The 22,408-nt window shown below is 45.8% G+C and overlaps 2 protein-coding genes across 2 annotated transcripts in view; one reads left to right on the forward strand and one right to left on the reverse strand.

Annotated features, from left to right (window-relative positions):
- Nucleotides 1-4,894, forward strand: part of EIF2AK3 (eukaryotic translation initiation factor 2 alpha kinase 3) — a 42,467-nt gene extending 37,573 nt beyond the window's left edge. The window contains exons 15-17 of the mRNA XM_066317292.1: nt 276-377; nt 2,564-2,626; nt 3,684-4,894. Of these exons, the coding sequence (XP_066173389.1) occupies nt 276-377; nt 2,564-2,626; nt 3,684-3,860 (342 nt within the window). The 3' untranslated portion in view covers nt 3,861-4,894. The remainder of the gene's footprint in view (nt 1-275; nt 378-2,563; nt 2,627-3,683) is intronic.
- A 1,737-nt stretch (nt 4,895-6,631) lies between these two features.
- LOC136360224 (histamine H2 receptor-like) lies at nt 6,632-13,097 on the reverse strand. The gene is made up of 3 exons (XM_066317293.1): nt 12,528-13,097; nt 9,198-9,374; nt 6,632-8,054 (listed from the first exon to the last, which is right to left on the reverse strand). The coding sequence occupies exons 1-3, from the start codon at nt 12,782-12,784 to the stop codon at nt 7,382-7,384; spliced, it is 1,107 nt and encodes a 368-aa protein (XP_066173390.1). The 5' UTR covers nt 12,785-13,097; the 3' UTR covers nt 6,632-7,381.
- Nucleotides 13,098-22,408: the final 9,311 nt, after the last annotated feature.

Below are 22,408 nucleotides of genomic sequence, written 5' to 3' on the forward strand. Positions count from 1 at the left end.
TAAAAGATTCCACTTAATTGAGGAAGGACACACTCTTGTGCATGAGGTTTAAGTAAAGTGAAACATTCTGCTTTGCAGCACAGGGGAGCTGAGGATCAGGACCTTGCTCCCTGGCACTCATTGCTGAAGTTTGCCAATGTTCCTGTGCTGCAGTCTTCAGCTCTGCATAGGGCTGGTGATTTCCACAGGTGGACATGCCAAGGTGTTGTTTACTTTGTAGATAATGGCATCTAGAGAGTAGTTTTATTGCCCTGACTCTGATTTTGCCTTCTCAGATCTGTGGCAACACCTATTCGCACAAGGTGGATATCTTTTCTCTGGGACTGATTCTCTTTGAGCTGCTCTACCCTTTCAGCACACAGATGGAGAGGGTCAAGGTATGTGTGGTGTTGGGTTATCTTCAGTTTGAGCATTTGTTTAAAACAGCTATTTGCTTGCTGAAACACTGGCAAGAGGTTCCTGTCCTGTTTTCTTTGGAGAAAAGCCTTGCAGCTAGGAGCACAACTTCTTTATCAGCCTTATACAGACCTCCTGAATCACTGAATACGAACTGCAGTCTTCCTAATGTGTGCAGTTGAATTGAGGCTTTAATTTCTTTACAAAGCTCCTCTGTTGTCGAGCCAAGTAAGAGAAACTACTGAACTACGATATCCAAGAACTCAAGCAACAAATGTAGCTTGTGACTTTAAGCCTACCAGCTTGGTTTTTATTCAAGAATTGGAACCATGCTGTGCATTTTGATTATTTGTTCCTTCATTTGCATCTGCAGAGCTTTTTTACCCAGAGCACTTGGTGAAAAATGGCTGTTCGTTTCCCTATAGTGAGTCTTAGCTGTGAGTCTTTCTCAGCTTCAAGCACAATCTTCCCATAACTGATGACATTCATAACACCCAATTTGAATTTGGGATGTTTGATGGTGCATTTCAGCTCTTGCTTGCTGTTAAAACGTGGGATCCATCTTGCTCAGGAACAAGTTAATGGAGAACAGGGACTACATCCAGAAAGGTTTCTCCTCTGTGACAACTGGTGACCTGGGCAGGAAAGAAGGAGTCATTAAAACATATATTTATCATTTAAATGGGCTTGGAGATGTTACATTCTCAGGTGAAGGAGTGGGTTTAGCAGAGAGGTAGGAAACAACTTGACCTGACCAAGCCTGACCAAGTGCTTCATCTGTTGCATTCTCTTGATTAAAATGCTCTGGCTTTCAATGGCAAAATGAGTATAGTATAGACGAGGAATTGGTGTTTAATTTGAACCCCTGGCAGTGTAAACAGTTTCAATTTCTTTAAATCAGTTTTGCTGAAACAAAATACCCAGGAAAGAGCCATCCTGCATTCTCAGATCTCTTGCAGCACTGATTACAGGCTTTGCCCTTCCAGTTTCTCTCCTAAGAATACAAGCAAAGCAAGTAATCAGAATGAAACCTAAATTCCATCTAATTCGAATTTTTTACTTCAAGAGAGTGTTAAAAGAGTGCCCTGACTTCATGCTGAAAAGGAACTCCTGCCTTTTGATTTCCAGGTTCTCAAGTTTGGCTACTTCTGTAGTTATTTTTGAGTTGTTACACTGAGGTTTTATTGGCATAACACTGAGGTTTTATTTGCACTGCTTGCTGAAGCAAAACATGCTCTGCCTGACCAAGTAACCCAGCAAATTCTAGGAATTTGTGACAACTGGCTGGAAAAATCCCCAGAAGTGGAGCGTGAGAGCTGCCTGTGTCTCAAGCTGTGAGCAGTTAGTCAGTAGCAGTGCAATTTATTTCCAAATGACATGCTATAAAACAGATCACTAAATGCAGACTGAACTGACAGAAAACGAGAAAAGTTTTCTGAAGCATTTTAATGTCATCAAACTCAGTTCTCTTGAGCAGGAGTTTGGCTGTTGCCCATCACTATTAACTTTATGCTTCCAATGGAGTAATAGTGAAATGAATTTTGATTTAACTTTAGAGCTTTTGTATTTTGTGCTCAAGCTTTTGTAAAAGGAGATCCTTCCAAAAGAATTGAAGTGCTAAATACTGTGCTTCTGGCTGAACATGGGAAAAACACTGTCACTAGATGGAGCCAGTGGCCTTTGTATGAAAGAAGCACAGAAATAGCCAACACAACTGCTTTCTGAACTGCTGATAAATCTTCTCATTCCTCCTTTAAATGTTAAACAAAGACTGGTGCGTACATTGGTAATGCAGAGACAGTCATTTCATGTGTCTTAATACTGGTGCAGGACATCTTGGGAGTTATGAGTGGTGCACAGATTGGTTGATTTTGTTCAGCTAAAGTGAGAAAGTTTAAGTTTTATGTATCTGACGGATTTAAAACTTCAGAGATCACAATTCTTGCAGCACAGCTCCTCCTTTCGCAGGCTCAATACCTAGGGAAGCAGCAACTCACCTGTTCAACTGTTGTGATTTTTAACCACTAAAGCAACTCCTTAAAGCAAAGGGCTTTCTTTCCTGCAGGCTGATTTCTTTGCATAATTCGCGTAGTTTTGAAGGATAGGGTAATATTACTAAAGAGTAATATTTTGGAAAAGTCACATGTCGTTCTTCATATTTTTGCAGACTTTAAGTGACGTTAGAAATTTGAATTTTCCACCGCTGTTCACTCAGAAATACGCACAAGAGGTAGGTACATCTGATGCTATTGATGGTAGCCTTTTCATTAATAATTGTAGCTTTTTTCCTTTGCTTTCCAATTGCTTTGCTGGTAAAAATGGAGAAACTAGGTTGCTTTCATGTTATTAAGATGCATTTCTCTATCGCAGTACTTCTCTACCTTTCAAAGCTGTAATATTGCACTAATGGCATGATGACACTTTTGTCACAGTTTACCTCCAGGAATACATTTTTACTGGGCTTCCATTTGTCACTTACAGTCATTCATTTCACATACATCCTGTCATGATTTCCTGCAATAAATCCATATTCTGAGAAAGAAAGTGCAGAGTTTCAGACAGGTAAAGGAGAGGCTGTAGGTAGCACCCATGGCTGCACAGGGTCCCTGCCAGAACTGGACCTCCCAAGAGGGAAATCACATGAGCAAATTGTGCTGTGCTCTCATTAGTCAGGTCTGTAAAGTAATGTGGTTGCAGGTAAAGAGGAGGTGATGTACAAAACTTCCCCAGTAAAAAGCTGAGGTTCTCTCAGGTGTTCAGGGTAGCTTTAGACCAGAGGCCAGGTGAGGCCAGCCTTTCATGCTTTACAGCTGAAGGCTGCCTGAGAGAAGGGACTGTGCTGTGCTCAGCTGGAGCAGGACAATAAATCTGATTAACTTTGAAACAAATATTTAAAGTAAAAATTCTAATTTCCCACAAGAAAAAATTAGTGTGGCTAAATATGTGATGGCTTAAACATGAATCTCAAAGTTACATATAAATTATGTATCATATATTTAATTTTGATTGCAAATAATGTGACTTTTTTATAACTCTATTAAACCTTGAGTCTGATTTGGTTTGCAAAATCATTTTCAATCCTTGACACTAAAGACCCTTTAAGAGATGCACAGTGATGCATTTTAAAATATTTAGTGCATTTCTAACTACTGAGCCAAAGGACTAACACTCAGAAAACAGCTAGGGGTATTTTCCACTTGTTCACACAGTCACAGCTGAAGTCAGGACATGAAATGGGGAAGAGTTCATGGATTGGTTCATGTAACGTATCTTGTGTTTCCTTGCAGTACAACATGGTGAAGGACATGCTCTCTCCCAGTCCCACTGAACGACCAGAGGCTGCAGCAATCATAGAAAATCCTGTCTTTGAAGACTTGGAGCTCCCACCCAAACCCGTGCTCAGGCAGAGGTCACGGACAATGAGTCTATCAGGAAATAAACATTCCAGACAACCAAGCAAATAACTACCCTCAGGATCACTTCTTCCACTCAGCAGGTTTCACAGGGATTGTTCAGCAGAAGGATCCTATCATGCAGAATGTTTATCTTCGGAATAGTTTACTTCTGCTTTTTTTGCCATGTTTAATGTATAAGACGTGTTGGACAGATTTTTGTTTACTTTGACAGCCAACGAAGCCCAGTAACCAAACCTTTCACATTCCATTTTCCTTACCTTTCCTCTCCTAAGCGGATGGGTCCAGCTGCTGTGCTTGCCAATGTTGTGCTCCATTATCCTTTTTGGGGAGGGTTCCTTGGGTTTTTTTGAAGCTTGTAAATGTCAGCTTGCTGGGTGAGTGAGAGATCTGTAACATGTAAATAGAATTAAAATACTGTATTTTTATAGAGCAAATTACAGTCTCTAAGCCTAGTGAGTGTCTATCTGGATCACTTGCTCTTTGGTGAAATGAAGATGATTTTGAAATGAACTTTGACTCCATTTTTGTCCCTGGTGGGTAAACTGGGAATCTGCACTATTTTTAAAGCAAAAAAGTACCACAGTTGTACATATTGTCACTGTCTGTAACCTGTCATTAGAGGAAATCATTTCATATTTCTGCACTACAGTAGATCTTAGGGAATGCATCTTATATGGATGAAGCTATAGAGAAGGAAAAGGAGCTTTTTGCCATTAAATGGGGGGTTTTATAGGCAGGCAATGGTTGGAAGAGCCATAGTCAAAATTATGTACAAAAATATTGTGATTCTGAAAATTTAAAGCTAATTAAGTCATACGTGTCGTATGTAATCTTGTAGATTTGTACTTTTTAAAAAAAATCAACTGGTAGGCATTTGTGTAATCTGCTAATTTAACTGCCTAATGCCATGCTTTTATTTCTCACTGTAAATATGTTAATTTTTATTTATAAAATACAGAATCAATCCATTTGGGTTGTTGGTGTACAGGATGCACTTGCTGTAATTGTTGAGTGCATTGATTACTGTGACTTCTTTCAAGTCTAAATGATGTAATAAACTTTTTTTTATTTATAAGACAAAATAGTAGTTGCTTCTGTTGGAAGCCTGCATCCGTGTGTGCTGCAGATGGCAGCCCTGTGCAGTGGGAACAGGATGGGCTCTGTATTCCTGAAACTTCCTTTGCTTCCCTGTCTCACACTGGCCACAGCGTGTGTGATCACGCAGAACTGAATGTGCTGCTTGGAAGTAAGATAGGATCTGGAGAAAGAAGGGAGTTGAGCTCTAAACTGGGTGGATTATGGAGACAATCTCTCACCAGAGGGGAGAAGGAATAATTCTTATGCAGTTAGAAATTGTTCTTGTACAACTGTATTTCTCTGTTTTACAGACTAAAATTTGTTAAAGTCTCTGAGATCAGTTTCCTAAAAAATACTGGATTCAAATCCTTCTGGGGATTACTGCACTGTGGTGTGACACTGTGACCAGCAATTAAACCTGCTGACACCCTGCAGCTTTATGATAAGGCAGAAATAGATTACAATGACTGTCTTCTGTGTCCTCGTGAATAACTCTCCTCCATACTGGCTTGTCCAGGTGAAACCAGAATGCTGCAGTGAATATCTGATCAGGAACAGGATTTGTGTTTAGCTGCGTTAAAGCAAGAGAGTTGTGTCCTCTTCCCTTGGATGGCCCTTTTGCATCAGCTACAGCTGCCCAGTGAAATGGCCACAGGTGGAGCCTCTTTGCCTTCCCTGCCAGCTCAGTGATTACAGGTGGAACACGGGAAATGAGGAATAAGGTATTTTTGACTTGCTGTGTATCTGGATGTGGGTAGCTGCCTATTCCAAGGGCCCTGAAGCATTTTAGTACCAGGACCTGCATAGGTGTTCATACCAGGTATGTCTGAATATTCTGGGATGTTACACCTGCCCTCAAAGGCATGAATGAGTCTACCCCTGTGGGGTCCCTGCCCCAAAAAGCAAAAAGCATCGGGCCATGCTCAGGTCTGAACTGCCTGGTCAGTCTTTCTTCTCTAAGCACTGGAGTGTGTTGTCCCTTTGTCCTTTACTGTTCCAGGGTTTGACAGAGAAAGGCTCTTCTCTAATCTGAGAGGTTTTCTTCTGAATGATGTGTACTTTCCTGCCACCTGTTTTGTGGAACACCCAAACTGCAACAGCTGTGAGCTCACAGCACTTCAAAAGGGGCTTTGGCCTGAGGTTCTGCTGTGCTGTGCAGCATCAGGGTCCTGCCCCATTTCTTTCACAGGATGTTGCCTATCCCTCAGCTCCCTCCCCTCCCCCATAACTCTTGGGAGTGAAACCCCATTCCTTGTCCTGTTTTATCAAAATTACCTGGGTGGCAGCAGCAGGATTCCTGCCCTGTCCACCTTTGTGCCCACAGGAGGCTTTCCCCAGAATAAAGTGTAGTTACTTACCACTCCCATGTTGTTGCCGGAGTTGTAGAGTCTGGGACACCTCATCCTCTCCCTGGAGAGTCGTTTCACAGGAGCACCACTGTTGAACCACCTCAGTTCAGGGCTGGTTTTTTTACCAGGCTCTTGACAGAGAATTGACCCTTGTACTGGCATCTTCAGTAGCTCAGCTGCTCCAGGCAGGTCCTACTGCATTTTGCTGCCTCTGAGGACAGTCCCCTGCTACCTTTTCAGAGTAACCCTTCAGTGAAGCACTTGTGGCTTTCCTGCAGGGAGCCAGTGCTGTTGGGAAGTCCAGACAAGCACTTGGGAGTAGTAAAAATAATAATTTTCATTTATGATTTTTTTTAGGTCTCTGTGGTAGACATCACAGTGTACACACAAGTACTAATTCCTATTCACATCCCATCTTCAGATGGTGTCAGCCACCTGTAGCTTTGAAACCACTGTGCTCCTGGTGTTACAGCAAGCCTTTGTCACAGACCCACATCCTGGGGTCTGTCACATGGAATGTCCCCTTCCAGAATTAAGAAGGAAACCCACAGATAATTCACAGAAAGCAACAGAAAGCTCTGAATATCCAGATGTTGCAGAAGCCAGTGAACTGAACCCTAAGCAACAGCCCAGGCTGCAGTGTGGTGCCTCTTTAGGAAATGAACTCTGCTCTTTGGCCACATCCCTCCTCTAACTCCCATACACAGACCAGCACACGTGGAGCTATTAAAACTGGTCAAATCTGTAAAGAAACTTTGAGATGAGAGACTACAGTGGCTTGATAAGAAACACTGTCCCACCTGACACAGATCACCAGGATGTGCACGAATGTTAAGATCATGTAATACCATACTGGTTTGGTTTTTTACCCAACATGAAGGTTGAATTTGTCTTAGGAAATGCTCATTAGAAAAATAATTATGCAGCAATTAATTAGTTCCAGTAATGTAACAGATTGCCCCTAAAATATCTGAGTTCCTTGTTATTGAAACTGTGAAAGGTGAAGAAGTGCATCTTTGTTGTATTGTCCCCAGCTGTAATAGTCCAGCCCCTCCTTCCCCCATTTTCCTACCCGTTGTTTTTCCATTGCGATGTGCTCCAGCACTTTCTGTATCACCACCTCCAGTGACTGATCCCGAATCCCTATGACTTGGGTTTGCCCTTCGGGGCACCATTGGGCACGGTCACGCTGTATTCCAGGTCTGGAGCAGTCTTGGCAAAGGTGGCTATGGAAACCATGTCCTCCCCAACATCCACCTGAGACCTGCGCCTGCAAATGAGCAGTTTCTTGAGGGCGTGCTGGAAGTCCCTGTTGAGGAAGGCGTAGAGCAGGGGGTTGATGGTGGAGTTGCAGTACCCCAGCCAGGTGATGATCTTGAAGGTGCCAAGCAGTACAGTGCTGGTGGAGTCGGTGCCTCTGGCTGCCAGCCAAACATTCAGCACAAAGTAGGGCAGCCAGCACAGCACAAACACTGAGATGATGATGCTGATGGTCCTCGTGGCTTTGTTCTCCAGCTGCAGGTGGTTCTGCCGCTTGCTGTTGGGGTGGTAGTGGATCTCCAGCGTCTGGGACATGATGCGGGTGGCCTTGAGGCGGGAGGCGCGGTAGATGAAGAAATACATGCTGCACATGACCGTGAAGGGAAGGAAGAACGCCAGGGCGGAGGCCACGATGGCAAAAACCCAGTTGGTGACAAAGATGCATTCTCTGCCTGCATCAAAGTCCACCCCGGGGATCTCATTCCAGCCTTGCATGACGGGCAGGAAGGAAATGAGGGAGGAATATACCCAGACCGTGCAGGTCATCACGATGCATCTGCAAAAGGAAAGAGATGCAGAGGGGAGAGAGGGTCTGAGTAATTTTGAGTTGAGAACATCCAGTACGATACAATCCCCATGGTAACCTGTGTGGGATATCGCTGCTGAGCAGTCCAGCAGGGCGTGGAGAAGGGAAAGAGCTGGAGTACAACAAGTCCAGACACGCATATCTCTAACAAGTGGGTAATTGGTCTGTAGTTGACAGAATTGGGGTCAGCTGAAGGATTGCTCGGAGCTGGCTGAGAAAAGATGAGGAAAGGTTTTACAGAAGATGTTCGTTAGTATTTGAAATAACAGCATGTAGATTTTTTTTGCTTTCAGCTTTAGTATCTGGCCATTATCTCACCCTCTGAGGCCTGATGGGGATGGAGCTGATGGACACCAGATGACAGAATCTGCAAGGGGGGCCACACAGCCCCCTCCTCTCGTTGCCTGTGATCCACAATCACACACAGCAAGAGTGACAGTGGGAAAAACATGCCTAGAAGAGTCTGAACCCACCCTGTAAAGCACCCCACTGTTGCAGTGTCCTTTCTGCCCACTCGAAGATGACTTTCTCCATGCTGCAGCCCTCACTTCAGCTTTTTACGTGAAACCCTTGTGGGATCTCAGAAACTCTGTTTTCCCTGAATATCACTTCAGAAAAGATGGTGAGTTTAAGAGAGAGACAACTTGTTACATGCATCTTTCTGAGTCTCCTTTCACCTAGTCCTTAGAAGTTCTTTAAAGTCCTTCCCCATTTCTGAAAGTTTAAGGCCAAGGCTTGAGCAGCCTGGTGTAGCGGAAGGTGTCCCTGCTCACAGGGGGGGATGGAACAAGATAATTTTTAAGGTCCCGTCCAACCCAAGCTTTCTGTGATTCTGTGAAATGACTACACAGGGTCATTTGTAGGTCCAACTCAGCCTGTATCACTGGTTTCAACCCCATTCTGCAACCCTTCCTTAGCTCAAAAAATATTCTCCCAGGAGCACCATCCAACCCCCCTCAGCTGCATCCTCCTTGTCCTCTCCTGCACCGCATTAAGCATTTTCTGCAGTTTTAAATGGTGAAAGTTCCTTTTGGCACATCTCTGCTTCTCAGCAGCACCTGTCAACAGCCTCAGATCAATGTGGGGCCCAAACTGAGGAGAAATGGCACTCACCTGCCACGGGACATCCTTCTGGAGTAGTGGTAGGGGGTGACCACGGAGCAGTATCTGTCCAGGCTGATGAAGCACAGCGTGACAATGGATGCAGTGCAGAACATGACATCAAAGGAGATCCAGACTTTGCAGAACAGCTTCCCAAACAGCCACATCCCCGTCACCTCGTAAATGATGCTGGGAGAGAAAATGGCTGGAAATCACAGCTGGAAGGGCTGTTTGTGCACCACATGGAGGTGTATAAGGCCAGGCTGGGTGAGACTCTGAGCAACCTAGTCTGGTGGAAGGTGTTCCTGCCCAGAGGTGGAACAGGAGGATCTTTAAGGTTCCTTCCAGCCCAAACCATTCTGTGACTATTTCTTTATGACTGCGCTGAGATAATGCTGTATTTTGTCACACGGGTACTAAAGATGAGCACGCAGCTCAGACAGCAGAGATTCACACTCAAAGCACAAGCCAAGAAAGGAGCACCCCACAGCTGGAGCATGGCTGAACAAGAGCAAACCTGTGCTTCTTGCAGTTTAAGTGCCTTGAGAGAGGCACTTTGCCCCACAAAGCTCCCCAAATTTACATCTGCACAGCTTTGTTTATCACAGCATTTTCCCAGTGCCTGACATAGCACAGTCTTTTGTGATTTCTCCCCAATTCCTGGGGCATGGAGCATCTCCAAGAAACTCACATCGCATCCAATTGAATGCTTCAGAACCAGAAAGGATTTCCACTCTTGGCTAAAAAAAAATACAAAACAACATCCTAGGAGGAAGCCCATGCAGCTTGTACATTATGTGGCTCATAAATGCCTCAGCAAGGTAAACACACCAGCAAAAAGCAGACATAGTACTAAAAATACTTCTAACAAAGTCAAGAGGGGCCTGTGAGAAGTGAGCAGCTAAGGAAGGAGCATATGGCAGCTGTAGGAAGGCTGATGCATGTTTCTATAGCATTCAGTGGGATGCCATTTGCTTGTCCTTTCTTTCTCCAGCTTTCTGTAGCTCCTATGGCTGTTGAAATCAGAATTGTGAGTGAATTTGATGAGTAGCTCCCTAGTCCTGCAAAGCATAAGTATCCTGTAACTTCCCAGGTTGCTGGTTAAATACAGCGAGATCAGAGCTGCTGAGCTGCAGTGCTCAGGTATCCAGCAAGGGAGGAAGATTCAACCTGATGTCAGAAAACAATGCCTAATCTACATCTCATCAGCACCAGTTCACTAAATCGACTTGTGCAGGGTTGTTCCAGAGCACAGCAACTGCTGTAGGTGGGTGCAGTGCTGCTGAAGGGTCCCAGCCCTCAGCAGCTCTTTGTTATGTGGGATTCCATGCACAAATCCAAGCAAACTACAGCAGAGCCTGTCCCTGCGCCATGGGCAGCATGGAGGATCCCATAGCACACATGGAAAGGTTTCATGGCTCTTTTACAGAGGGGAAGCGAGGATTAGAATTGGAACATGGGTTCAGTTCTGGACTTGGGTGCCGTTTTGCCATGCCTCAGAACCCTCCTTACCCCCAGGCATGCTGCAGAGCCTGTGGTGTGCTCTGGCACCCAGGAGGAGATGTGCTGCTGTCAGGACACCCTTGCACACAGATCCCAGGTGAGCAGGTGCCCAGTTCTCACCTGCACACACCTGGTGGGACGCACCCGACCTGCAGATGCTCTCACAGCATGAGGTAATGAATACCTGACCCCTCTTCTCTGAGGTAAAGGGTCTCTGCAGCTTGGAAATGATGCTGGATAAGGAGTAGTAAAAGCCAAAAAACCCCACACAATTAAGTCACCCCTCCCTTGCCCTTTTGCTTGCAGAGGAAAAAAATAGCTGGAAATATTCAGCTTGGAAATGACAAACCGGCTGGAGTACTCAGACAACGAGCTAAGCTCAGCTGAACCACTCCTGCAAAGCAGCAAAGCCAGGAACAAAGCAAAAGCCTTACTCTTACGAAATTAAGACACCAAGTGACAAATTTATTTTTCCCTTCTGTCATATTTTCTTGAGCCAAACTGCCTAGTAAGATCATTTCTTTTTCTTCCCTTTGGCACATAATAACCTGCCAACTGAGGAGCAAACTGAAATCAAAAAGAGCAACACAGATGTGAAGCCAGAACAGTGGGAAAGTGTGAAACAGCAGCCACTGTGCTGGCAGGGCTGGACAACGCTGGTGGAGCCAGCAGGGTCCATTCCTCACCAGTGGGGCCCACCAGAAGCTGGCAGGTCTGCCCACCAGGCATCACCAGGACATTCAGGAGGAGCACAAAGCACCAACCATGCTCTGATCTTTGCTCCCCTTTGTAATTTTTGCTGTTTAAGTAAAACATCACTAAATTAGATTTAAAATAGATAGAAGGAAGAAATTTTTCACAGTGAAGATGCCCAGAGATGCTGTGGCTGCCCCATCCCTGGAAGTGTTCAAAGCCAGGTTGGATGGAGCTCTGAACAACCTGCTTCAGTTGCCTGGGTCCCTGCTCAGTGCAGGGGTTGGACTAGATGGCCCCTAAAGGTCCCTGCCAACCCAGACCACACTATGGTTCCATGATAATTTCAGAACCTGAACTTAAATTCATCGAGCATAGAATTTAAGTTAGCAGTAATATTTTTTAAAATAACATCATTAACTGCTCTTTTTTTTCATCTGGTACCATGAACTTTTAACTCAGTTTGTAATTTGCTTGTTGGGACAGTATTTTTCAGTGTCAAATTCAAAGGACCAGGCAGCCCCATAAGAACTGAAGGATAGAAATGGAAAAGAGTTCAGCTTCCTCATACTCCCCATGAACTCAAAACAGGATGCAGTTCCCTGATTTACACAAACTTAAGGCTGCTTTGCAGGACAAGACAGCCAGGATCACAAGTCAGCTGCTTTCTGGTTTTGTTTCTCTGTTTTAGCCAGGTAGTGAAGCTCCCATAAATATAAACCTCATGCAGGGACACCTGCCCTCTCAACTGCCTCTTCCTCCATGAAATACAGGGGAAGCCTAAATTACTCTGCTTATCCTGAATGAATTCCTTACATTCCAAGTGCAGGGCTAGTCCTGGAAGAGGGGGCTCAACGACTGGAGCCCCACGTGCAAAGCTGGAAATCAAGATCAGATCAGCATCCAGGGTCCCTGTATCCAACAGGTAAAATACCCTTGGGAATTGTGTCTGCATGAATTACCAGGGGATCCATAACACAGAGCAGGGACAGGGAAGCACATACGGCCACCAACCCACAGTTCAGCCCTTTGGAGAGCCCAGCCCTGAGCCCAGCAGGTGAATCCCAGCCCTGCTCCAAGAGCAGAGGCAGAGCTGGGAAAGGGACATTTGTCCTCCTCTGCTCACACCCCAGGGACGCTCCTCACCTGAAGGGCATCACCAGACAGGCCACGAGGAAGTCTGCCATGGCCAGGGACATGATGAACATGTAGGTGACAGTGCGCAGCCTCTTCTCCACCACGGGGCAGAGGAACACGACGGTGTTTCCCAGGAGCGTGGCCACGTCGATGAGGGTGAGGACGAGCCCGATGAGCACCTCCTGCAGCCCCACCCCTCCCCTTGCAAAGGAGGGGGCAGCGGAGGAGAAATTAGAGAGCCAGGTTTCATTCCTGTCCATCAGCATCTTCCCACTGTTAAAATCTGAGCGAGGCAAAAGGGGAGAACCAGAATTACTTTAATGACGATTTGTGGGTGTGTGAAAGGGAGGACGGAAATAATATTTAATGCTTCATTTGCTCCAGTAAAAATCCACACACCCTGCTGTGCCTGTGCCACCACTGTCCCGTGGTTAGCAGCCCATTAGAAGTGTCTGAAATCCTGAGGGTGAGGATAAATGTGCAGCATTGACTGAAGTCCTTCACGGCAATTAAAAGCCCTCCTGTGAATGAAAATGGATCATCAGATGAAGCATGAGACAAAAAAAAAAAAAAAAAAAAAAAAAAAAAAAAGAAATTGAAATGTACTGAGGGCAGAGAGAGGGAAAGAAAACAACTGAAATAACAATTTAAAGCAGCTGGGCTAAATCCCACTGAACAGCATGCCAAGTCCACATAATGTGGGGGCTGGAACTAGATGATCTTTAAGGTCCTTTCCAACCTAAACCATTCTGTGGTTCTATATTCTCATTATCATCTGTGCCACCCCCAGAGCAGCTGGGGCTGCTTGCCCAGGCTGGCTGCTTCCATAACCCCACTGTTCAGTCCATGCTGTGCCCTGGGTTGTCCTGGTGCTTTTTTAGACTCTGACGTTTAGTTTTTTTACTACCACAGTGGGCAGCTCCATCCTCCAGTCTGAATGGCCAAGCAGGGCTGCCAGCAGCTACACAGGGAGCAGAATCCTGGAATCACAGAATGGTTTTGGTTGGAAGATCATCAAATTGAGGTGTCTCAGGTACAGCCCTGACCCCAAACTCAGGTTCCCTCTGTGCCCAGATGGGAGGTGATGCTCCCAACTGCTAAATTGGGGATTTTTCTGTTGAGGAAATCCACATTCTTGTGTCCACATCTCAGTTCCCAGACTTTGACCAAGTGGTGTCAGAGGTGGGTGGGAAGGTGGGAATGTGCAAAAACTCCAGCAATCCAAAGCTCACTGGTGTAGCTGAGGAAACACAAAGACAAAACTTGTGGGGAAAAGAGAATTATATAAATATTTCCTGATGACAAATGGTTATATTTAAATATTATCACTTCTCCTGTGACCAGGATCTGCTTCCACAGTACCCTCAGGTCAATCCCACATCTCCAGGGTATCCTACTGAGTGAAGTGTGAGGGTGGACCTGGATAACACCCCTGTAGACCAACTTGCCTCTCACAGGGGCCAAACTTTGTCTTAGGAGGAGTGCAAGAACAAGGCAGCAAAATATTCCCAACATCTCTTTGTCCTTCCTGCAGCCTCTGATCCAGTATTACCTCTTAAGATGGTTTCAGTGATTTCTGAATCATGAAATTGTCCTGCTTCCCCTCTGGCCCAGCAAAATTTTAGCACCTATGACCTCCTATAGCAACAACTTCCACAGCTCAGCTCTGTGTCCTGCAAAGAAACCCCTCTTTCTGCTTGTTCTGAACCTGTCACCAGCCAGCTTCATTCAGTGCCTCTGGTCCCTGCATTGGCAGAGACATCACACAACCCGTCCCCATCCACTCCCTCAGTGCCACTGGTGGCCTCTTCAGTCCCTGTCACACCCTGCCAGCTCCCTCCTCATCTGCCAGCTTGCTCATTCCTCACAGGGAAACAACAGAGGATTCCTGCCCATTCCTGCTGCTCTTCTGAGCCTCTGAGAAGGACCAAAATTCCAGTTTCCAAGAGGTAAATGCTCTGTGGATTTACCTAAAGGAATGATCTCTGTTCTGTCCTGCTCCCCTTTCACCACCATCCCTGCCATGATTTGCTGATTTGAGTGGCACTGAGCTGACATTTCCACTGAGCTGTGGCTATCCGAAGGTCTTCTTCCTGGCCAGCAACAGGAACTGAGAGTCCACTGCTTTAGATGGGAAAATACCATGAAATTAGGAAATTAAGTCCTCTCCATCTTTTTGAAACCTCATCAATTCACAGTTGAATTCTTTCTTCCACTGTAATGTTCAATGAGTCTCATAAAAACGTTTTCTCACTTCATTGAGTCAGACATTATCCTTCATGCCCCGGTTAAACTTTCTTTTGCCTGTAAATATCACCACCTCATGATTCATGATTTTCCCAGCTGAAGATTTCTAGAACCCCACACATCCCAACTCCTATCCCTGTAAAGAGCATCACTGATCTCTCTGTAACTCACCCTGCACTTACCCCTCCTGCATGTCAGCTTTCAGACAAGTATTGTTTCACACAGGGAACTTCCTTCTTAACTCGGGACTATTACATTTCCTTAAACCACCCCCCAAGATACTGAACTATACTGAACTGGACTATACTGAAAACCAGTATAGTGGACTACACTGAAAACCTTTCAGAATTCCAAGCAGCCCACACCACCCAGGTGTTTCTTTTCCACCTGCTGACTTCTTCCAAGCATTCTTATACAACTCTGAAGCTGGGCTGCATTTTTCTGAAAGCAATAGTGACCTTGTCCTTGGAGGTAATCGTGTGCTCATGCACCTACTCATCTTTCAAAATCCTCAGCTCTGTCCCCTGACTTCTGTTTATTTGCTGGATTTAGTGATTTCCTTTCTTTTAAGTTAAAAATAAAAAATCAAAAACAAAATTAAAAGAAGGCTCAAGCTGTCTAGAAAAAAAAAAAAAAAAAAAAAAAAAAAAGAAGGAAAACTCCTCCTCACTAGGGCTGGGAGACACTGACTGAGACCTGAAGCTCTCCTGCTCCTCTAGCACTGAGAACAAGCAGGTTTTTTGGACAGCACTGGGCCAGCACTGCTAAAAGTCTGTAGGGTGTCTTAAGTGCCTCAGTCCTAGTGAAAATGTTCCCTGGACAACACTCCACATGCTGGTAACATACACCTCATAAAAATAAAATAAAAAACCCAGTCTCCAGCCCTCCCATAATTGACAGGAAAGAGGATAATCTGTGCCATTCTTCCTAACAGCTCCACTGAGGATGTCATTGCACTGGATGAGCTCTTGTGGAACAGTTGGATTTAAGTGCAGCCACATTTCCTGGCAGAAATAACTGTTCAGGCCATTCTCCTCCCTGCGTGTTCCACACAGACAGCTCGGGGACGGCTGGCTGGGAAAACCACTTTAAACACTTGACTACCACCCAGTGAAGCCCAGGTTCTCCCAGGTGTGCATGCAGCATTGGGATAGGCTCCTAAGACATGAACAGCAAAAAATCAGGTTTGATGAAAAATCAATTTTTTTTTTTTAAATCTATGTAACATTTTAAAGTTTAAAACATCCTGTCTTCAGGTTTTTAAAATATCATTGTAAAATTTTTGTTCCTTGGTAGATGAGAATGATAGATGAGAATTCTGGATTAATTAATTGGGATTTTCTTAGATGTAACACTGGGACAAGAAGGTTTTGAAGTCACAACTTGCTGCAAAGAATAACTGTTCCCACACAGTCGTTAAGTTTGTATCAGCGTTAGAACGACTCTAATTAAAGAAATCATTACTCACACTGCTCTGTGAACACACATCACTCTCAAACTTCTAGCAGAATTAGGACATGGTTATTAGAAGTCCTCTTTGCAAGTTCTCTGTGCTCCTCAGGCGCCATCTCAGCCACCAGCCTGGGTTAAAAGGTCTTCTCAAGCGAAACACTCGCAGCAGGCTCCTGAATGCAGGACACATCCAGGAGTATGACAGTGCACAAAACCAGCAGGCAGATGTGCCCACACTCACAAAACATTAGAGAAACACTCTTTTGTGATAGATCTTTTTCTTTTTACCAACACAAAGGCTGAGGGACTAGAAATAAGGCTGTCATTATTTGACATCCATTACTCCAACAATAAAAGCAAGGGATGGATGGATTCTTAAAACTTCAGGTTTGAACCTTGAACTCTAATTCAGGGTGCAGAAAACAGGATCCTGCTGATCCTGAGCCCTTTTAAGAATTCCCAGGCAGAGTCCCTGGAAGCTCATCCAAAGTCCCTGTCACAGCCTGGGTGGATGTCTGGATCTTTTGCCTCTGACTGAGAAGCCGACCCTTATCCAAAGCGTGCTAAATTAAGTAAGTTAACTAAGAAGTGCTGCTCTCAAACCACCAGGAGAATTGTTAACACAGGAAAGCAGAGAATGATACCATCTTAACCTCTCTGTGGAAATTATTGGAACAAAGCAGGATATGCCATCTTTCCCAGGGATGCACTTCCTCAGTTAAAAATATTGGAGCTTTTAAATTCTCCCATGAGCTGCAGCAGCCCGTGTGGTTACACAGCTGAGATAGTCCAGAGGCTTCCTACAACATGAATCTTTCAGTCTTCCCTGTAAAACCAAAGGGATAAATGCCCAGTTGTACCACGATATGGGATCTTCCCAGCTTTCCTGGGGATCTCAGATGCCTTAAGATTTGCACTGTTCTTTTTTGGATATTATAGGTTTATTTCCTTTCAAAAAACTGGTGGGTTGGATTCTGCTCTGAGGCTGCCTGGCCACAGCACATCCACCTTTTCAGTTCCTCTTTCATACCCAGAAAGTTTGACCTAATTTATTCAGCAGACGAATCCCAAGCTAAAGGTTAATTTCATCAGTAAAAGGCATATTTTGATGGCAAGGGAAGGGGGGAAAAAAAGCTCTGCAATCTCAAGGGTGACTGCACTTTAAAATCTTAGAGGAATGATGAAAACCGGAAATATATTACTGGGAATACATTTGCTGCCAGGCTCTGCTGCTCTGCTGAATCAGGTACAAACCATGGCAGCAGGGGACACCACCTGCCCCAGGAGTTTACCTCACACACCTTTCCCTCCTCCTCCCCATGAGAAAACTGCAACAGCTCAGTGATTGTCGAACAATGCGAGCAATTTATTGAACTGTGGAAGGCTGTGGGTGGTGATAAAGGAGGGGGAGGATGCCTGGGGATGCTTCCACCAGCAGAACACGCACTCGAGGAGGCCGTGCAGAGAGTGAGCCCCAGCACTGACTTCCCTTCTCCCTCCTTCTCTCCCTCTATCCAACTTTCCCGTTGGAAGCACAGCATTTCTCAGGGCACGATTTCCTTCCACCCCCAAACCAGCATGGAACGACTCCTACAGCCTCTCTGCCAGCCCCGGGGCTGGGAACACAGTAAAACACAATATCCTTACCTTGGGAACCGACGGCTGAAGCAGCTCAGCGGTGTCCCCGGGGGCTCGGGCCGGCTCTCAGGGATCCCGGATCCCGCCCCTCGGGGCTGCTCCCGGCCCGGCTGCCTGCAGCCGACGGCTCCTGCTCCGAACCCTCATCCACAGGCGGCTCAGCGGTTCGGGATCTCCCCTCGGCAGACCTGAACGCTCTTCCACAGCCACACAAAGGCTCTGGCAGCCGCAGCCTGCTCCGAGGAGAGAGGAGAGACCGGAGCGACATCGCAGCAGTAAAACTCCGGGCGAAGTTAAACCCGCGCTGCAAACACTGGGGTGGCTCCCTAGCGTTAGGGATTGAGCCGGGGGGCCAAAACCCAAACCCTGGGGAGGCAAAACCCTCACCCTCTGGGGAGCAACACCCCCAACCCCTGGGGTGCAAAACCCCCAACTCCCGGGGTGGAAAACACTCCAACCCTTGAGGGTAAAGACACGACTCCGGGGTGCAAATCCACAGCCCCCGGGTGCCAAATCCACCCTTCCCGGGGTCAAACCCGCCAGACCTCTGAGGGTTAAAGCGCCAACCCCCAGGGCAGCACAATCCCCAGCCTCAGGCAGGGCAAAACGCCGAGGATGCTGTGGAGCACACCGGCATCAGCCCGGGGCGGCGGGGACCAGCCTGGGAGGGGCTGCGGGTCCTGCCCGCCGAGCAGATCTCCCTTGGAGGTGCGGAAGAAGAGGGCAGAACCCTTCCCGAGGGGAGACAGTGTTTGAAGGGGGTGTTCTTTGGGCACAGGGCTCAGGACGTGCCTCGGGGGAGCCTGCGATAGAAGGGGTCCCACCCGGGGCGGGGAGCAGCAGCCGTGCCCGTGGGGAGCCGTGCCCGGGGATGGGGTGTCAGGATGTGCCCGGGGATGAGGATGGGGATGGGGATGGGGATTCCGCCGGCGGCACTTACCGAGGCAGGCGGAGGAGCCGCCTCTCTCTCTCCTCCGCCTCGCAGCGCCCGCTCCTCCCCGCTCCAGCCGGGAACCCTTCCTGCCCTCCGGGAAACGGGGCTCCCCCTGCAAACTGTGCTCTCTTTTCTCCTGCTTTCCAACCAGCCCTTCCCACTCCCCCTCGGCAGCTACAGGCACACGGAGACCTGATGCATTAAAACAACCATAAAAAATAAGAGGCGTTCCGTGGGTTTGGCTCCCCTGTTGCCGAACAGGGCGTTTTGTTCACAAACTAAACCGAAAAATCCGAGAAATCCCGGGCTGGAAGAGGAGCCAACGGCACCAGGTTGGTGAGATGTCACCTGCTCAGCCCCTCTCTGCCTTGTGCCCGAGTCTGCATGGGATGGGATGGGATGGGATGGGATGGGATGGGATGGGATGGGATGGGATGGGATGGGATGGGATGGGATGGGATGGGATGGGATGGGATGGTGGGTGTTGGATTTTGGGTCCTTTAGGCACGTCCGTGGGAGAACCCGGCTGAATTGGCTGCCTGGAAAGGAGCTTTCCCTCTTCCCAGCTGCAGGTCCGGGCTCAGGAGTGACCGGCACTTCTCGGGCTCCTCGGGGAGCCACTCAGCTGGCAGAAAATGAACTCGGCAAGAAAAGGTGTAGAAATCTGGTTCTTTGAGTGCTGGGGTGAATGTCACACACAAAGTTGGGCGTGTGTAAGCCTCGGCCATAGCTCCTGTCCTAAAACAGCCCCCGAATCACTCTCGAAGCCATCAGCTCTTCACCCTGAATTGCTGTCACCCGCATGTCGGTCTCCCTTTCCACTTGTTTTCCCGAAACTGTTGCGAAGGTTTTGAATGCTAGCTTCACCCACCACCAAAAATGACACTGGAGAATTTTTTTTCATTGGGTGTGGAGAGGAAATCTCTTGATCGGGGTTGGTGGAATATAAAGAAACTTGGATTTACTGTGCTCTCCCTGGAACAGCTCAGCTCCTGGATGGCAATTGGCCTCTCAGGTTTCAGGCTTTTCTTTGACATTAACAACCAAACTGTGATGGAAGAGCATGTTTGGATCATTTTGTGTCATATTTATCACTTCAGAAATGGCAGATTGCCCTTTGAACAAATAAAATCTACTTTAAATTATGGATTTTCCACTCCAGGAATGGAAGGAAGGAAAAAAAAGAGAGAAAGAAAGAGCAAAAGAGGGAGAGAGAAAAATAGCAAAAGAGGGAAATAGAGAGAGAGAAAGAAAGAAAGAAAGAAAAAGAAAGAAAGAAAGAAAGAAAGAAAGAAAGAAAGAAAGAAAGAAAGAAAGAAAGAAAGAAAGAAAGAAAGAAAGAATTGTGTCACAGTCAAATGCAACCTCATCCCTGTATTTTCCTTTAATAAGAACAAAACATTTTCTATAAAGCAGGAGGAATAAATAATGTGTGGACTAGAGTTTTCTGTGAATCTAGATTGTTTCCATTACTTCAGTCAACATAAACTTCCATTTTTTTGGAAAAAATCAGCTTTAACAACTTCAACATAAAATAGTTTAAATTATTTTGTTTAAAGTTAACTTCTAATTTGCATTTAATGAAAAAAGTTAATATAACTTGAAAGCTGAGCAAAATTACTTTATTTCTGATCAAAAAGAACAATTTTCAAACCTGAAGAAAAGGTTCACCAGCCTCTTTGCAAGCTGAGCTCTTGAAGCCACTTTCTGTATCTCCTTCCTCACTCCATTAATGCCATGGAGCCAAACAGGAATATCTGACCAGGAAAAATAAGCAAAGGGATAGAAGTTTTATTTAAAAGCTTGTACCAAGCTCTTCCATTTCCCCATTTACTGACAAACAAACAGCAACAAACAGAATTAAATTATATATATTATATACACATTTTATATCAATTATATTTTGTATCATATGACTATATTAAAAGCATAATAAATATAATAATTGAAGAAGCATGAAAAATTTGTGATTTTAAAATAATATCTAGTTTATGGTGTGGAGGTTTTTTTGGTTGGTTTGGTTTTGGGGTGAGGGGTTTCTTGGTGTTGTTGGAGTTTATGTGTGGTTTTTTGGTTTGGGAGTTTTTTTGCAGGGTTTTTGGTGGGGAAGGGGGTTGGTTTTTTTTGGTTTCTGTTTGTTTGTTTTGATTTTTTTGTTTGGTTGGTTTTTTGGGTTTTGTTTTTTTGACAGATCCTTCCTAAAACATACTTTTTCATAGACTCATAGAATCACAGAATGGACCTTTCAGGGTCATGTAGTCCCAATCCCCCTGCCGGGGACAGGACCCCTCAATCCTTTTTGTCAGGGCTGCTCTGGGTCTGTCCATCCCCCAGCCTGGACTGATAATGGGGTTGCATCCACCCAGGTTCAGCACCAGCACCTGGCCTTGCCAAAACTCCCTTTTCCTCCTCTATTTCCCTTGAATTCATAGCACAAAAATAGTCCAAAACCCCCAAAGGAAGCTGCCTCATTCCCTAATTGGCGTTAATTGCCCATTCCCGGAGGGGAGGGGCCTGTGTCACTGTCTGTGGTACCAGAGGGTCGCACAGCTGGGTCCTGGCTTTTCTTTTGCTGGGCCCTTCTTTGTCCTCCTGGACTCCAGGAAGGCTGTCAGACCCCAGAAATTGAGTTTTTATGGAGTAGAGAATAATAGCAAAGACCTGCAACTCTTCCAAAGCATCGGCCTCAAAAGAAATGACCAAAGAGAGAGATCACAGCAAGAAGAAGTGGTCTGGACAGAGTGCTGCAAATGGTGTGTCAGCCACTGAAGTGAATGTCATCTGTGATCATTTCACCTACAAGCATGTCACAAACCATCACAAAAAAAAATGACAAAATTTAACATTTACTGGAAATTCAAGGATATTGTCAAGCAGGGATTCCTGGGATGTCGTCTCATGGGTTGCTGGTCTTCTGGTTCTACGTTATATCTTCAATGCCTCTTGGAAAGGAAAGAATGAAGGAAAATGGAGTTTATTTGGCTTGCTGACCTTTACAACAAGGAGGGTCATAGGAAATGTACATTTCAGAGCCTTTTGCATATCAAAAGCGGCTTGATCTTAAACAATTTGAGAAGTAGTAGAGCTGTTTATGCAGACATTGAGGTACAGCTCCCTAATCAGTCAAATAAGGTGGTGCAGGGGCTGGAATACTCAGGAATGGTTTGAGGCTTCATTTACACTCAGTAGCCACTTGGAAAGCATTGTTAAACCCCTTGGGAAGGAGGGAAGGAGCTCAGTCCAATGTGTTGTGTTGGCACGTAGAAGGATACAAGGAAACCTGGTGGGTTTTAGACCTCATGTTTCAGCAGTGGAGGCACTGCTGTGTCAGACGATAACCCCACCATGCACAGAGATTTATAAAATGTACAGAGAAAAATGGATTTAAAAGGCCTGTAAATCACATGGCATTGGGCAAATGGGCCCATAGGAGTAGCACTTTTGGTGTTTTTCTTTGCCTTTTGAGGGGGAGCCTGTCCTGACAGCACTGCCTCTTCTCCAGCCCCTTCTTAAGGCAGCAGCATGAGAAAAGGAATGAAGAAAAGAGCATTTGCTTTTCTGTCTGTCTTGATTTAGCCAGGTGTGAAACTATACAAACAGTTGTCTGGGCTGTTAAACA

This window comes from Sylvia atricapilla, chromosome 4 (assembly GCF_009819655.1).
Source record: "Sylvia atricapilla isolate bSylAtr1 chromosome 4, bSylAtr1.pri, whole genome shotgun sequence".
NCBI lineage: Eukaryota > Metazoa > Chordata > Aves > Passeriformes > Sylviidae > Sylvia > Sylvia atricapilla.